The 17,194-nt window shown below is 42.7% G+C and overlaps 1 protein-coding gene across 1 annotated transcript in view; it reads left to right on the plus strand.

The window, feature by feature from the left end:
• Window positions 1–17,194, plus strand: part of DHX8 (DEAH-box helicase 8) — a 28,581-nt gene that overhangs the window by 3,978 nt on the left and 7,409 nt on the right. Inside the window, exons 2-17 of the mRNA XM_027517039.1 lie at window positions 845–930; window positions 1,445–1,517; window positions 1,884–1,969; window positions 3,064–3,173; window positions 3,557–3,916; window positions 4,218–4,362; window positions 4,456–4,659; window positions 5,318–5,405; window positions 7,534–7,631; window positions 8,585–8,732; window positions 9,743–9,924; window positions 11,586–11,780; window positions 12,026–12,211; window positions 12,647–12,857; window positions 13,237–13,418; window positions 15,634–15,774. Of these exons, the coding sequence (XP_027372840.1) occupies window positions 845–930; window positions 1,445–1,517; window positions 1,884–1,969; window positions 3,064–3,173; window positions 3,557–3,916; window positions 4,218–4,362; window positions 4,456–4,659; window positions 5,318–5,405; window positions 7,534–7,631; window positions 8,585–8,732; window positions 9,743–9,924; window positions 11,586–11,780; window positions 12,026–12,211; window positions 12,647–12,857; window positions 13,237–13,418; window positions 15,634–15,774 (2,495 nt within the window). The remainder of the gene's footprint in view (window positions 1–844; window positions 931–1,444; window positions 1,518–1,883; window positions 1,970–3,063; window positions 3,174–3,556; window positions 3,917–4,217; window positions 4,363–4,455; window positions 4,660–5,317; window positions 5,406–7,533; window positions 7,632–8,584; window positions 8,733–9,742; window positions 9,925–11,585; window positions 11,781–12,025; window positions 12,212–12,646; window positions 12,858–13,236; window positions 13,419–15,633; window positions 15,775–17,194) is intronic.

The raw sequence follows: 17,194 nt of genomic DNA on the forward strand, positions 1-17,194 counted from the left end.
AGATCGTGTGAGTCTTTTCAGAAACTGTAGAAAGCATCCTGTTGTGTCCATGTGTGCATGCCTGTGCACAAGTGCATTGGCTCATGACCTTGGACATGCTTGCCTCTAGAATCTGTATGGCGGAATACATACCTAGTAGTTTCATGAAGAGGAGAAGGCGATGGCGCCCCACTCCAGTGCTCTTGCCTGGAAAATCCCATGGACGGAGGAGCCTGGTGGGCTGCAGTCCATGGGGTCGCTAAGAGTCAGACACGACTGAGCGTCTTCACTTTCACTTTTCCCTTTCACGCATTGGAGAAGGCGATGACACCCCACTCCAGTGTTCTTGCCTGGAGAATCCCATGGATGGCGGAGCCTGGTAGGCTGCAGTCCATGGGGTCGCTAAGAGTCGGACGTGACTGAGCAACTTCACTTTCATGCATTGGAGAAGGAAATGGCGAACCACTCCAGTATTCTTGCCTGGAGAATCCCAGGGACGGGGGAGCCTGGTGGGCTTCCGTCTATGGGGTTGCACAGAGTCGGACATGACTGAATCGACTTAGCAGCAGCAGCAGTTTTAATGAAGAGCACTATGATCTGTGACAAGGAGGTCTTCCTCTCTCAAATGCACTCAAAGGCCTGGTGATCCATGTCTTTTTTTTATTTGTGAAGATTAACTAGACCATACATGGATAATCTTGGTAATCTAAATTCTTTCTCTACTCTTACTGAATGGTGCTTTTCGGTTTTTATGAAGACTGAAGACTGTTGGATAACCAAACTGGTTTTATTTTTAACATACTTGAAACTGATTACTTCCTCAAGTCTCCATTTTCCTGGTTTTAATCCCTTTTCTCATTTGCAGCTGAATTTGTGATCAGTCTTGCTGAGAAAAATACCACCTTTGATACTTTCAAGGCTTCGCTGGTCAAAAATGGTGCAGAATTCACGGTATGTGTACATAGAGATCCCTGTTTTGGTTTAATATCACTGTTGGATTTAAATTTTGATAGTACATGCCAATAAAGTGAACCATTAAGTATGTGATGTTTTCATGCCACTAAACAGTGGTGATATAACCTGTGAATATAACCTGTGAACTGCCTGTGACACCTTTCTAGGAAAATGGGGCAGAATTTCCATTATTAAGTCTTTATGGGTGCTTACATTCTTGTTCTATGAATCAGGAAGTCAAAAACAGTCTAGGTGTGAAAGGTAGTTCTAAACCATGGGAAATAAAATAGTTGAAGGGAACTAAGTTGCATGCCTGCAAAGAGTCATAAATATCAGTTTTCTCTGAGGTATGTTACTAGGTTCAGGCCACATCAGGTTGACGCTCTGCTTTATTTGTCCCAGTTAGTTAAATTCAGGTGCATTACCACTCTTTCTAAAGGACAGCCCTTTTCTTAGTATTTTTAAGCACTGATCCAGGAGCTGACAATCTTTGTTCTGTTTCTTTTCAAAGGATTCACTCATTAGTAACTTGCTGCGTCTCATACAAACCATGCGGCCTCCAGCAAAGCCTTCTACCAGCAAAGGTGAGCAGGGCTTCTAGCCAAGCTTTGTCTCCAGTACGGTTTAGGTTGTGAGCATCCTGTAAATTGCATTTGTTTACCTTGCTGCAGCTGCTGAACAAGTAGATTAAAGTAATAAGACATAACCAGTCAAATGCATACTGAATCACACTCCCCATCCCAGTGCCAGTATTGTTGTTGAGGGTTTTGTAATCAGTATTTTCTTTTTTAGGAAGTTGAATTATGTTTATAGTAATGTATAAGAGTAATATGTAGAAAAATGTTTTTAGTTTGATGCAAATCTAATGTTGAAGTTCTTTTGTTAATCTCTGAGAATATTAATTATGTCTTTTTTTTTTTTTTACCCTTTCATGCTTTTAATGAATTAAGATCCAGTTGTTAAGCCCAAAACTGAAAAAGAAAAGCTGAAGGAACTCTTCCCAGTCCTTTGCCAGCCAGACAACCCTTCTGTTCGGGTACTGATACCATTTTGAGCTTGTCTACTGCAGCTACATGTCCCCCCACCTCACCCCTTTTCTCTGTTTCATTAGTTATTAATTTTAAGTTTGCCTTCACTGTAGTGTATTAGTATTTTTCAAAGTAAAAGTGTCTGGCCACTCCCTGAGCACGTACTATGTGTAGAGTAGTGTTAAAGGGTTCAGAGAATGATATTCCAGGGAAATGAGATTGGGAATTTTGGGAAGGAATAATTAAGGGATATGGAATAGGTATGAAATAACATAAAGTTCTGATACAACTGCCTGTTGTGCAAAATTAGGTTTTTTTCTTTGTTACATATTGTGTGTATGTGTTCAGTCGTATCTGGCTCTTTTCGACCCCATGGACTGTAACCCACCAGACTCCTCTATCCATGGAATTTTCCAGGCAAGAATACTGGAGCAGCTTGCCTACTCCAGGGGATCTACCCTGACCCAGGGATCAAACCTGCATCTCCTGCATTGGGAGGCAGATTCAAAGTGTTTTGATTTTTTGATTTCACTAGTACCTACTATATGCCAAGCTATTATAACTATCAGGGTACAGTGGTGAACAAAACAGAGTAGAGTGTCTGCCCTCTTGGACGTTACATCCTGTACTGGGGCAGGGAATGAACGTGCAAACTTCTGTAGTGGGGAGGAGACGGGCAATACCCAAGTAAGTAGATGGTATAGCTGAGAGCGATGAGAACTGTGGCGAAAAATAAAGAGGTGAAAGAGAGAAGGGAGTGTAGAGGGAGAGTGCTGTGTAAAAATTCTGACGTCTATTTTCTGTTCATAATCACCACTTGCATGCTTTCATGGGAGGGATGGTACCTAATTGCCACCATAAGGTTTGTATTAAGGACAACAGGGATTTGCCAAGTGTGGAAATGACTTCCAGGAGCCTTTGCTCATTCCTTCTCCCTCTGTCTCAAATTGTGTTGGAAATCTCTGCCCTCTCTGCTTCCCTCACATTAGTGGTCAGAACTGTAGGGACTGTTAGATTTGCAGATGACCCTGAAGTACAGATTCTTGAGAGCGGACTTTTCTTGTCCCCTTTTCTCCTGACGTGGCTGCCTCTGTCTCTGTAGACCATGCTGGACGAGGATGACGTGAAAGTCGCTGTGGATGTCCTGAAAGAACTGGAGGCCTTGATGCCCAGTGCAGCAGGCCAGGAGAAGCACAGAGACACCGAGCACCGGTTTGTCCCTCACGTCCTATCCTTTGCAAGTTTAGGATATAGTGATAGTTGAATTGTGGACCAGCAAGCAAAACTGGGCAAGTTTACCGAATCTAGACTGGCCACGTACCATACTGCTGGATTTGTTTTCAGAGAGTGAGAGTGAGAGTGTTTGGGCAGCAAGTGCTGAGATGTTCAGAACATAGAAATCTGGGTTGAAAGAGGGCTGAATACGTTTGTGGTCTCCTCTGTTATTGGCCTGCAGCGATGTCAGTCATAGTTACTGAAACTCCAGTTCAGCATTTAGTGGGTACCTTCCATATGCATGGCACTGTGTTAGGTGCTTGGGAAGGCGAGGATGGAATTGGGCTGGTTTTGTTTTTCAAACAAGTATTTGTTGCTAGGGACAAGGCCAAGAAAAAGAAGCGCAGCCGGAGCCGAGAGCGAGAGCGAGACCGTGACCGCGAGCGAGAACGAGAACGTGATAGAGACCATAAGCGGAGACACCGGTCCCGCTCTCGATCGCGTTCCCGGACCCGGGACAGGAATAAGGGGAAGTCTAGATACCGGTCCAGGAGCAGAAGTCAGAGTCCCCCCAGAGATCGGAAAGACCGAGACAAGTATGGGGATCGGAATCTGGACAGATGGAGAGATAAGCACGTGGACCGCCCTCCCCCAGAAGAGCCCGCCATCGGGGACATTTACAACGGCAAGGTCACCAGCATTATGCAGTTTGGATGTTTTGTGCAGCTGGAGGGACTGAGGTAATGACACCAGCAAAGGCCAGAATTTCTTTTATCACTGGGGATTTTCATATTTTAAAAAGTGACTGTGTCAGGCTGTTAGAAGTTGACCTTTTATTTGAAATGTCATAGAGCCATTTATTCCTTCCTCTGACTTCAGGAGATCCACCCTTTTGCTAGTTGACACAGATGAGAATTTGTTGCCCCCCCCACCTCCACCCTTGCCCCCAACTTTTTCTTTGGGAAGGTGGTAATTCTAGTTTATTGTTTGGCTGGTTTCTTGGAACTTTGCTCTTGTTCCTGATGTGTCTGACTCCCTCAGGAAGCGGTGGGAAGGCCTGGTGCACATCTCTGAGCTCCGGCGGGAAGGCCGTGTGGCCAATGTGGCTGACGTGGTGAGCAAAGGCCAGAGGGTCAAGGTCAAAGTGCTGTCCTTCACTGGGACCAAAACCAGCTTGAGCATGAAGGTAGGTGAGATACGCAGCTGGTTTCCACATCTGATGGTCAAGGAGGCATAAGAGAACGGAAAGGAAACTCTCTCCCTTGTTTTTGTGCCTTAGGATGTGGATCAAGAGACTGGAGAAGATCTAAACCCAAATCGACGGCGGAATCTTGTCGGGGAGACCAACGAGGAGACCTCTATGAGGAATCCGGACAGGCCCACCCACCTGTCCCTCGTCAGTGCCCCTGAAGTAGAGGATGACTCACTAGAGCGCAAGCGCCTTACTCGAATCTCTGACCCAGAGAAGTGGGAGATAAAGCAGGTTGGGGCCCTTTGCTTTTATGGCCACAGTCATTCAGGGGGTAGCATGATGGTTATGAGTGTGGACCCTGGACTTCAGACCACTCAGGTTATCATCCTGAGCCAAGTTATACTACCTCTTTGTGCCTCAGAGCCCCCATCTGTAAAACAGGGCCAGTGTTGGTATTGTGGGGATTAAATGAGTTAGTAGAAGTGACGTTCTTAGATTAGTGCCTGCATGTGGTAAGTGCTGTTTGAGTGATCGTTCCCGTTTTCATTATTTGTTGGTAAACATCAAAACCCCAGTGTGGCAGGCCACTGTGCGAAAATTAGGGCTATGAGGATAAATGTATCATGGTTCCTACCCTTGAGGACCTCCAAGTCCAGTGGAGGAGACAAATTGAAGCAAATAACTGGGAAGGTTTACCTTCTACATAATATGGAATGTGCAGAGTACTATGGAGTCAGCAGATAACATGTCCTGGGAATGCGACTCTTGAGCTGTGCTTTTGGGCATGATGTTGTGCCCCCACGGGTAGGATATATGGTGTTTGAGGCCCTGCAGTCTTGGGTCAGCAGAGGAAAAAAACCTTGGTTTCCTACATGAAGTCTTTGTATAAAGTCAAAAGAAGAGTGTTGATCTAGTAGGCGACAAATGTTTCCTTTTATCCTTTGGCTAGATGATTGCTGCCAATGTCCTTTCCAAGGAAGAGTTCCCAGACTTCGATGAAGAGACTGGCATTCTCCCTAAAGTGGATGATGAAGAAGGTAACCGGGCACTCGGATGGGCCAGGATGATGGATTGGGAGGACTGTTGGCAAGTTCAGCCGTGGATAGGGTTTATTTGTAGTTTATACAAACCAGTGGTTAAACTCATCTGTTTCATGGGTCTCATGGCTCTTCTCTCAAAGAAAAAGGGTCCTTTCATGATAGAGGCAAAAAACCCTTATTTTTCTGATAAATGTTTGTTTTTAGGATATAAGGTGCTTACAATCAGTTTTTAAGATACAAGAAGTTCTAGTATTTTGGGGAGTGAATTTGATCTCATATTTTTAGTAATTGTCCTCTAAACCTTGGATCCACCTAGATTACCTCTGAGTTGCCATGGAAACAAATTTTAACCTTAGCCCATTGGCAGGTTTTTTTTAAATTGTGAAATAAATTCCTTAATAAAGTGTATATGGTTTATATAACAATAACAAATGAAAACCTGTGTACCCACCACCCAATTCAGTTCAGTTCAGTCGCTCAGTCGTGTCCGACTCTTTGCGACCCCATGAACTGCAGCACGCCAGGCCTCCCTGTCCATCACCAACTCCTGGAATTTACTGAAACTCATGTTCATTGAGTCAGTGATGCCATCCAACCATCTCATCCTCTGTCGTCCCCTTCTTCCTCCCGCCTTCAGTCTTTCCCAGCATCACGGTCTTTTCAAATGAGTCAGCTCTTCGCTTCAGGTGGCCAAAGTATTGGAGTTTCAGCTTCAGCATCAGTCCTTCCAATGAACACCCAGGACTGATCTCCTTTAGGATGGATTGGTTGGATCTCCTTGAGACTCCGAGGGACTCTCAAGAGTCTTCTCCAGCACCACAGTTCAAAAGCATCAATTCTTTTGCGCTCAGCTTTCTCTATAGTCCAACTCTTACATCCTTACGTGACTATTGGAAAAACCATAGCCTTGCCTAGATGGACCTTTGTTGGCAAAGTAATGTCTGCTTTTCAATACGCTATCTAGGTTGGTCATAACTTTCCTTCCAAGGAGTAAGTGTGTTTTAATTTCATGGCTGCAAACACCATCTGCAATGATTTTGGAGCCCCCCAAAATAAAGTCTGACACTGTTTCCACTGTTTCCCCATCTATTTGCCATGAAGTGATGGGACCGGATGCCATGATCTTAGTTTTCTGTGTGTTGAGCTTTAAGCCAACTTTTTCACTCTCCTCTTTCACTTTGATCAAGAAGCTCTTCAGTTCTTCACTTTCTGCCATAGGAGTAGAACTTTATCAGCACCTTTGAAGCCCTTACATGCTCGCTCTAATTAGACCTTTCTCCTTCCTCTTCTGGGTAATCACCATCCTGAATTTTACCTTATTTCCTGGTTTTTTAGCATCTTACCACCTGTCTGTCCCTAAACACTGTATTGTTTAGTTTGTTTTTGAACTTCCTTTTTTTTTTCTTGAGTCACCATTATTCTTTCAGTATAATATCTATGTTGATTTTTATAGTTAAATTTCATTTGTTTTCACTGCTGTAGAGATTTTCTGTATATAAATTTGTCATAATTTATCCATTTTACTTTTGATGGGCATATGGGTTGTTTTCTGGGGTTTTTTTGTTTGCCTTTATGAAAAGTTCTATTATGAAATTCCTGTACTTGTCTCTTAATGCACGTGTGCAAGTAGGAGGAGAATTACTAGATAGCAGGACATGTGTGTGTTCAACTTTACCAGGCAGTCCCCATTGTTCCTAAAGTTTTTGTACTAATTTACACTACTACTGTAAGTGTGAGTGAGTTTCTGTTGCTCTACATCCTTGCCAACATTTGATGTTATCCAACTAAACTCCCCCCAGCCCCCCATCTGTTGTGGGCTAAGAGCTGTTATTCCACATGAAGTGAATGGCAGATGCTTTAGTACCATTTAGAATATCAGACAACACTTTTCCACAGGCTTAACTTCTTTTGAAAGAAGCTCTGATCCGTTCTTAGGCAGGAGCACAAATGCCTTCGAAATGGCAGGTAGGCAGGGTAGACAGTCACACCCACATTAGAGTTTTGACCTTGGGAGCTATCTTTGATAAAGATTGCTGATGCCTGTGGAAGTTAATGGTTTATGTGAGAACGATTCGTCGTTTATGTCTTTTGTTTCTGGCTAATTCTTCTTTTGGGGGATTTCCAGATGAGGACCTTGAGATTGAGCTGGTTGAGGAAGAGCCTCCATTCCTGAGAGGGCACACCAAACAAAGCATGGACATGAGCCCTATCAAAATCGTTAAGGTGAGAAACACTGGGACTCTAACCTGGATGTGGCAAGTGAACTGCTTTTCCTAAAGTAACGGTTCAGTTTTTCAGAGCAGGTTACTAGATCTGAGTAAGCAGAACTCAGGCCACAGGAGGCAGTAGTGACTGTTGGTTGGGGTCTAGAATGTTTTTTATATAGAGGAAGATTGACTTGACTTTGTTGTTTTCGCCTTTTAAATTCTTACAGTCTCATTTTAATGTGTTTTGGGAGGAAGCAGAGATAAATACAAGTGCTGGATCTATCATCACTGCCTTTGTCCAGGCTTTAGGGCTTGAGTCATCACCTTACTGGTTCAAGGGCAATTGTTAATGTATCACTTGACCAATTGGGGTTCCTAGTAGAAAGCTATAGCGCTAGATGTTGTGTAGGGTAGAGCTGTGAAGAGAATTCATGGAATCGTTATGATAAAATTTGGGGTTTGGAAGAAGGTATCTTAAAGGCCCAACTGTTGCTTATAATCCAACCATATATCCTCTGCAGTTCATCTCACATGGTCTTCTCATGTCTGCTTGACAGTGTTGGTGACAGGGAACTCACCAGCTCTTGAGGAGACCCATTGCATCCCCAGATAGATCTGATCAGTAGACTTATTTCGATAGAACTAAATATGTCTTATTGAGGCATCTACATTAGTCTTAATTTTAGTTCTCAGGATCATAGACAAGAATATGGCTTTTCTCTTGGGGTTCTCATCTTCAAGCCAAAAATCCCCAGTTCTTTCAGTGATTTATCACTGTTCTTGTTCATGTTCTTTGAATATGGTACAGTTGATCCACTTCTTTCATGAAGTCTAATATGTTGATATGAAGTTTCTTCTGGGTGAGTCTCTTTTTAGATTTGAGTGGCTTAACAACTACATTTTATTTCCTGGATATTCAGTGCATGCTGAGATCCCATTCTCCTGTTGCATTGTCCTCTGTTGCACTAGAATCCAGATGGCTCCCTCTCCCAAGCAGCAATGATGCAGAGTGCCTTGGCCAAAGAAAGGCGGGAACTTAAGCAAGCACAGCGGGAAGCTGAGATGGATTCTATTCCCATGGGACTCAACAAACATTGGGTTGATCCTCTGCCTGATGGTAGGACTCTGGGGGTGGGTGGGTATGTGGACTTAAAAAATAATCTGAACCTTCAAATATACAGGGAGAGGACACTGCCATCACGTAACTGAAGATTTAGCCTTGACTTCGGTGATTCAGTTTTTCCCTTCAGTTAGAGCATGTTTTTTTTTTTTTTTAATGTTTTTGTAACTGTGGTCAAATCATTAGATGGCTGTTTTCTTTTGAATAACTTAAAAATTTTTATTCTAAAGATAATATAGCTCTGAAACTTCTCTTTTCATATAATTCTTTGTGTAGTAAATATTAACTGACTGTTGGATACAGTCATAACAAATACTGTTTGTGTTAAGTAGGTGGGGATACAGCTGTGAAGAAGAGAGACATGGTCCCTGCTCTTACGAGGTTTATAGTTTGGTGGGGAAGATGGATATTAACCAGATAATTACCAAATAACTAATTAGTTAAATCACAAACCAATGCTAGATAAGAAGTAGAGGTGTGGTTGGCTATTGTGGGTCACTTTCCTGGGAAGACAAAGGCCTGAAGGGTAAATAGGATTTAGTCTGTCCATGGGGATGACATGGGGGTTGGGGAGTATGTTCCAGGCTGAGGAATAGCCTGTGCTGAGGCTGTGATGTCGGAAAGAAAACCTGTGTGGCTGTAACAGAGTGATGGGTGAAGTTCACGGGGGCAGGGGTGAGATGTGGCCGCCAGGATTTTGTAGATGGCATTAGGAATTGGGGCTCAGTCCTGGTGTTCACTGGGAAATGGTGCAAAGTTCTAAGTGGGGGAGTGGCAAGATCAGAATGGAATTTCCAAAGGATTATTGAGGTTACCCTGCAGAATGGATTGGCTGGGTAAAGAGTAAACACATGTGGTGAATTAGGAGGCTTTTGTAATAGTTTAGAGGAAAGATGATGGCTTAAAGACAGGATGCAGAGAAGAGGAATGTACTGGAGAAATGTGATCTGTTGAGGGTTGGGAAAGGACAGTGAGGTTGATAAGAAGTCGCCTGTTTTCCTTCGCAGCGGAAGGCAGACAGATTGCTGCCAACATGAGGGGTATTGGGATGATGCCCAATGACATTCCCGAGTGGAAGAAGCATGCCTTTGGGGGCAACAAAGCTTCATATGGAAAAAAGACCCAGATGTCAATCATTGAACAAAGGGAGAGCCTCCCCATCTACAAGCTGAAGGAGCAGCTGGTCCAGGTGAGAAACTCTTGATGACATGTTGGTGCAGAAATCAGAGTGTTTTCTAAAAATGACATGTCTTAATTGAAATCAGTGCATTTGAAGTGGCTTTTCTGAAGGGAATAGGAAAAAAAAATTTCCACCTACTTAAAAAAAACACATATATATTAGTCTACATATTTTTTTCTATGAGGAAATAAATCTATTTGAACTGGGGACCCCTGGAGCAATCACAAGTGGGCAGAGTATTGTGTTGAGTAAGAAAAATGGGGATGCTTGATTTCCCATTGAGGCAAGTCTTTACTTCAGGTACTTATTTCTATTTTCTTGCAATCTGATTTAAGGTCATGAAACCTTCCTGAGGCAACATACTTTATTAGTTTCCAGCAAATCCTTTCAATGATCTCTTATACATACAAGTACAAATATACATATGTACATACACACACAGGTGTCATACGTTTTATATGAACCATGTGTGTTTCTAGATGGCAGTATATTATATATACTGTTCTGTATTTTGCTTTTTCCCCTCAGTGACACAGCTCAGCATTGTTCCCTATCTTTTTTTTAGGGCTTTGTTATGTGGGTGTACTGTGGCTTATTTAACTAGTCCTGTGTTAATAGACATGTAGGTTGATGGCAATCCTTTGCTATTATAAACAGTGTAGAAATCAAGTGACTTTAGGGGGTAAGGTACTGGAGATTTGAGAATGACAGTAGAAAGGAACTGTGTTTATTTGCTACTGAATTCTTTAATCATGTGCATATAATGCTTGAAAAAACATACATATATGTATATAAAATATCAGGGTGAGCTGGATAGTTTATGCTTTTAGCATCTTTGTATTTTTATGAGTTTAAGGAAAACAATACGTTTTTAAATAATTGAGTCAGTTTAAAGAAAAAAAGAATACTCATGAAATTCTCTGGTGATTCAGTGGTTAGGACTCCATGCTTTCACTGCAGGGGGCCCAAGTCTTATTATCCCTGGTTGGGGAACTGAGATCCTGCATGCTTCTTGGAGCATCCAAAAATGTAAATAAATTTAAAAGTTTAAAGTTTTAATTTGTTATGCGTGCATGTATGCTCGGTTGCTAAGTCATGTCCGACTCTTTTTGTGACCTCATGGAGTGCAGCCTTCTAGGCTCCACGGTCTGTCAGATTTCCCAGGCAAGAATACTGAAGTGGGTGCCATTCCTTTCTGCAGGGGATCTTCCTGACCCAGGGATCAAACCGCATCTCCTGCATTGGCAGGCAGATTCTATACCACTGAGCCATCTGGGGAAGAGTTGAAAGTGAAAGTGTTAGTTACTCAGTCGTATCCGACACTTTGTGACCCCATGGACTGTAGCCTACCAGGCTCCTCTGTCCATGGAATTTTCCAGGCAAGAATACTGGAGTGGGTAGCCATTCCCTTCTCCAGGGGATCTTCCTGACCCACAACTCCTGCATTGCAGGCAGATTCTTTTACCTACTAAGTTGAAAAAGAGCATCACCCATAGAAAATCACCATTAATATTTTTTTCTATGCGTACTTAAAAATTTAAACCCTGGTTGTCATCTTACATATGTGCACCACTGTTTCCCCCTTTTCTCCTTTAATGTTAGAACTTAATTATTTTACTCCTGAGTAATGTGTGGCAGATTTTAATGAACTTACATTTGGTTGCTTTCAGGCTGTCCATGACAACCAGATCCTGATTGTTATTGGAGAGACTGGGTCTGGGAAGACCACGCAGATCACCCAGTACCTGGCGGAGGCGGGCTACACTTCCAGGGGCAAGATTGGATGTACCCAGCCTAGAAGAGTAGCGGCCATGTCTGTGGCCAAAAGAGTGTCAGAGGAGTTCGGTTGTTGCTTAGGCCAAGAGGTGAGTGGGTGATGATGCTGTTCTGGGAATAATACTACCTTTTTACAGGTTTCTTCTGAGAGAGAGAGTTTCTCATGTTCATCAGATCTGTTCAGGATCAGATTTTACTTTGAGGGAATCACTGTACATCTTGGTCAAATTCTATTTACTAAGATTACGGGTAATAGTCTGGGCTGAAATCATGAGTGAAGATGGCAAAAAGGAGAGGTTTGTGTCTAAGGTTTTCCACTTCTGTTCTGCTTTAGGTGGGCTACACCATTCGATTTGAGGACTGCACCAGCCCCGAAACAGTCATCAAGTACATGACAGATGGGATGTTGCTCCGAGAATGCCTGATCGACCCCGACCTCACTCAGTATGCAATCATCATGTTGGACGAGGCGCACGAGAGAACAATTCACACTGATGTGCTCTTTGGATTGCTGAAAAAGGTAACTAGGTGCTCTTCAGTGACCCTTCTGCCTGTTGGGAACTGAATTCTGGGAATGTTATTTTTTAAGATTTGCTTACTTTATCATTTATTTTTAGCTGTGCAGGGTCTTTGTTGCTGCATGTGGGCTTTCTCAAATTGCAGAGAGCAGGGGCTGCTCTCTAGTTGTGGTGCGGGGCTTCTCACTGCAGTGGCCCCTCTTGGTGGAGCATGGGCTCTAGTCCTTGTGCACATGGGCTCAGGGGTTGTGGCGCATGGGCTTAGTTGCTCCACGGCACGTGGGATCTTCCCGGACCAGGGATTGAACCCATTTCTCCTGCATTGGCAGGAGGATTCCTAACCATTAGACCACCAGGAAAGCCTGGGAATTGGATTTGAGTACCTGTGCCTTTTTTGGGCAGTCATTTTTAGTAAGCTGCATTGCATTTCCCTTTAGACGGTTCAGAAACGGCAGGACATGAAACTGATTGTCACCTCAGCCACGTTGGATGCTGTGAAGTTTTCTCAGTACTTCTATGAAGCTCCCATCTTTACCATCCCAGGTCGAACATACCCAGTGGAAATATTGTACACAAAGGAACCTGAAACCGATTATCTAGATGCTAGCTTGATCACGGTCATGCAGATCCACTTAACAGAACCACCAGGTAGGGGGAAAAGAGCATTTTTCCTCTTAGGCCAAAAGTCCTGATGTGGGTATTTTTGCTCATTTTTTTAAAAAATGCCTTTTAAATAGTGGTTGGTCTATAGGTCTCAGGTTTGCATGTTTGAAGTGGTGGTGATGAAAATATAAATAATACTATGCAGGGTATAAATGCATCTGTTTAAACATAGACACAAATTTTTTAAAAATTTAAAAAACCAAACAACAAACATAATAAACATGGATAGAGGAAAACCTCTTAATTTGTTAGAGATCAGAATATGAGAGTGTTTTCCACCTTTTGGAGTTCTGTGAATGTCAGTGTGGCCTTTGTATAGAACACACACCGAGGAAGTCAATTCATGCTCCTGTTCTCCTCTTAGGTGATATCCTGGTCTTCCTGACTGGTCAGGAAGAGATCGATACTGCTTGCGAGATCCTGTATGAAAGAATGAAATCCCTGGGACCTGATGTTCCAGAGCTGATTATCCTCCCAGTGTACTCTGCTCTCCCCAGTGAGATGCAGACCCGAATCTTTGACCCAGCTCCACCTGGCAGCAGAAAGGTAACACAGGCGCTTGTGTTCTGAAACCATGTGGTGTATGCAACTGTTGCTGATGGGGATTGCTTATGGTGCATGTGAGTCTTGTGTATTATATTTTAGGAAGTAGTCCAACCAGTTTGTTAAGGAATGGGGTCTTGTATGTGATCCCTGCTCTTCCTCCCTTTGCTTTCATTTGACAGGTCGTTTTTTGAGCATTTCCCAGACTTTGGGGTAGACACAGGGCTCCCATCTGAGGACAGGCTTCTGTCTGCTGTGTAACATCCACCAGTAGACAGGCTTTTACCATAGAGGGTGACAGTGCTACTGGTGTGCTGGGTCCCCAGAGGGGGAGCACCCAACCCAGTGTTCTTACTGGAAGTTAGGATCTAAGCTAGTCCTGAAGAACACGTGGGTGTTCACCTAGACGAGACGGGCAGGACAACATGCATTCCAAGTCGGCAGAACAGGCCCTCCTAGCCAAGAGCTGTGAGGGTTTTCAGGGAGATGTGTAGTTCTAGCAGCTGGAATTGACTGTGAGTATGTGTGAGACAGTGGGAAAGGAGACAGATGGATTTTACAGTAATAGCTTTATTGAGATATATAATTTACATACCAAACAATTACCCCTTTAAAGCATAACATTCAGTACATGTTAGTATAGTCACAGAATTTTTTTAGTATATTCACAGAATTGTGCAGCCATGAATTACCGTTATTAATCATTCATCACTAACCATTAATCACTACAACTTAATTTTTAGAACAATCTTATCATCCCCAAAAGAGACCGTTTAGAAATCATCCCCCATTCACCCCTCTGCTCAGCCCCTGGGAACCACTTTCTGTCTCTGGATTCACCTGTTCTGGACATGTCATATAAATGGAATCATTATAATTTGTGGTCCTTGGGGGCTAGCTTCTTTCACTTAGTGTGTTTTCAAGATTCATCCATGTTGTACCATGTATAAGCACTTCATTTCTTTTTGCTGTTAAAGAATACTCTGTTGTAGAACAGAATGTACCACATTTTGTTTATCCATTCATCAGTTGATGGACATTTGGATTGTTTCCACCTTTTAGCTATTATGAATAACGCTGCTGCGAACATTTGTTTACAAGTTTTTGTGTGGACATATGTTTTCTTTTCTCTTGAGTACATACCTAGGAATGGAAGACAGATGGATTTTCTTTTTTAATTGAAATACAGTTGATGTACAACATTATGTTAGTTTCAGGGGCACTACAAAGTGATTTGACATTTGCATACATTATAAGATGATCACCAGAATGAATCTAGTAACCATCTGGAAGACAGATGGATCTGAATAACATTGAAGAGTTAGAACGGTCAAGACATAGTGGGCGCCTGGAGATTTAGGGAAGGGCAGTGGGGAGAAGTCAGGAATGACTACCAGGTTTCTGGCTTGGACTGCTAGATGGAAGATGGTGCTGAGGAGGTAAATGAAGAGGAGCAGATTTGAGAGGAAAACGGTGACTCCTTCTCTGTTCCTGGTGATTGTGCTGCTCTCCACGGGGGAGTTCTCTGGCAGGTAGAAGCCTTTCAGGGCCAGTAAAATGCTGGCATGAGGTGAGATGTTCTGGTGCCTCCTGGCAATGATTTTTCCAAGCAGTTGTGTTTTATTGTCTGAACCTCTGGGTGGAAGAAGAGTGGCAGTACCAGGCTGAGACCAATAATCCAGATCACATGTGCTGCTTTTTACACACAAATCGTGAAATTCCTCTGCTGCCTTGTGGTTCATTTTATCATCAGAAAAAAAAAGTCTCCCCCTTGTTCCACATACACAAACAGCTCATTTTGTAGTACAGATGTCCCTGTGGGGGAAGGAAAATCTCATTTTGCACTGGCACATGTGATACCAGGAAATCTCTGCTTTCCCAGGGTGCTAGAAAATTAAAATTGTAGTAATCAGCATTGGATCTAGAAAATGAGGGATGTAGCCACTTGCACAAATGAAATTGGCTTTGATTGGCCATTGCTTTTTCCTATTCCACTGCTCTCAGGTACTGCTCCCTCCCCAGCCTAACACTTAAGATGAAGGCACCTCTCCTTCCACCCATTTGGGGCCAAACAGAGATTAAGTGCTCTCTAACCATCTAGAGGGAGGGAGAGAGCTGCACAATCTCTTTGGAAAGATGTCGGAGTTCAGAAGTCTCATTTCATACCTCAGGACTGAGACTGGGCAGTTCAATCCAACTATGTCCCTCTTGGCTGCAGGTCGTGATTGCCACCAACATTGCGGAGACATCGCTGACTATTGATGGCATTTACTATGTGGTGGACCCTGGATTCGTGAAGCAGAAGGTGTACAATTCTAAGACAGGGATTGACCAGCTCGTGGTGACTCCTATTTCTCAGGTAGGGCAACTTCTTCTGGCAGCTTTTCTGAAAATCCTGGTTAGGACTTTTCTGACATTTTTTATGGTTTTGTATTTTGAACTTTATTGTTTTAAGATACTGGCTTCTTTGTTGAGATACAGGAGATTTTGTGTTGTTTGTTTTTAATCTTCAGAATAGTGTTTCAACATTAAAAAACCCCATAAAACTGGAACTTAAAAAAAAAGAAATTTAATATTAGCACCCTTGATTATCTTAAGAATATTATTTTTAAAAATATTGTACTTACCCACAAATATCTGAGATAGTAATAATTCAAGAAATGATAGTGTCTGTTTGGTAATTATGGAACAGTTTCCTGCCTAAATTATATTTTAAAATGAATATCCTGATCATCCTTTTTGAAGGCAGTTTGGCCCCAGTGTATCTGAAATTTAAAAGTTCATTTCTTGAACCTAACAGTTCTGCTTCTGGAAGTAAATCTGAAAGTTAGAAATGATTGAACTCATATCCAAAGGTAATGGAAAAGGATGTTCATGAAGCATTATTTGTATTAGAGGGAACCTGGGAAAATTCTAAATGAGCTCCGAAAGGGAAGTAGTTTAATAAAGTATGGTAAATTCATGCCATAGAATGTTATATGACATTAGCATAGTGGTGTGTATCTATATTTAATGACATAAGCACATAACTGTGATATATTATTTGAAAAAAATGAGCTACAAAATAGCATGAGTAGTATAATCCAGTTTTGGTTTAAAAATAGATGGTATGTGCCTGTGCACAGCGTATGTGAACATACCTGCAATTGAAAGCGTAGTATAGGCAAATGTTAGGCAAGGTTCTTTCTCGGTGGTGCTGCTGTGGTTTCTATGCTGATGGGTAAAGCACATTTTCTTCCCTGTACTTTTATATATTGTCTTAATATTATATAAGAGGCATGTATTACTCTCATAATCTATAATTCCATCAGGCTATTTTCATTTTGAAACTTAAGTAATAATAGCTAATACTTGCAGGGTACTTCCTGCGTGCCAGGCACCGTCCCAGGTACTTTCACGCACATGAACTCATTACATTCTCAGTTGATCTTTTGTGGTAGATGTTATTATCCTTATCTCACAAGTGAGACTGAGGGCCAGAGGGGTTAAGTGACTTGCCTAAGGTCACATAGCTGGTAGAGCCAGGATTTAAACCTGGGCCAGGGAGTTCCCTGGTGGTCGTGGTTAAGACTGCATTTTTAATGCAGGGGGCACGGGTTCAATCCCTGCTTGGGGAACTGAGATCCCATATGTCTGCAGTGCGTGCGTGCATGTATGTGTATGTGCTCAGTCGCTTCAGTCGTGTCTGACTCTTTGTGACCCCATGGACTGTAGCCCACCAGGCTCCTTTGTTCAAGGGATTCTCCAGGCAGGAATACTAGAGTGGGTTGCCATGCCCT

This window comes from Bos indicus x Bos taurus, chromosome 19 (genome assembly GCF_003369695.1).
Source record: "Bos indicus x Bos taurus breed Angus x Brahman F1 hybrid chromosome 19, Bos_hybrid_MaternalHap_v2.0, whole genome shotgun sequence".
Lineage (NCBI taxonomy): Eukaryota > Metazoa > Chordata > Mammalia > Artiodactyla > Bovidae > Bos > Bos indicus x Bos taurus.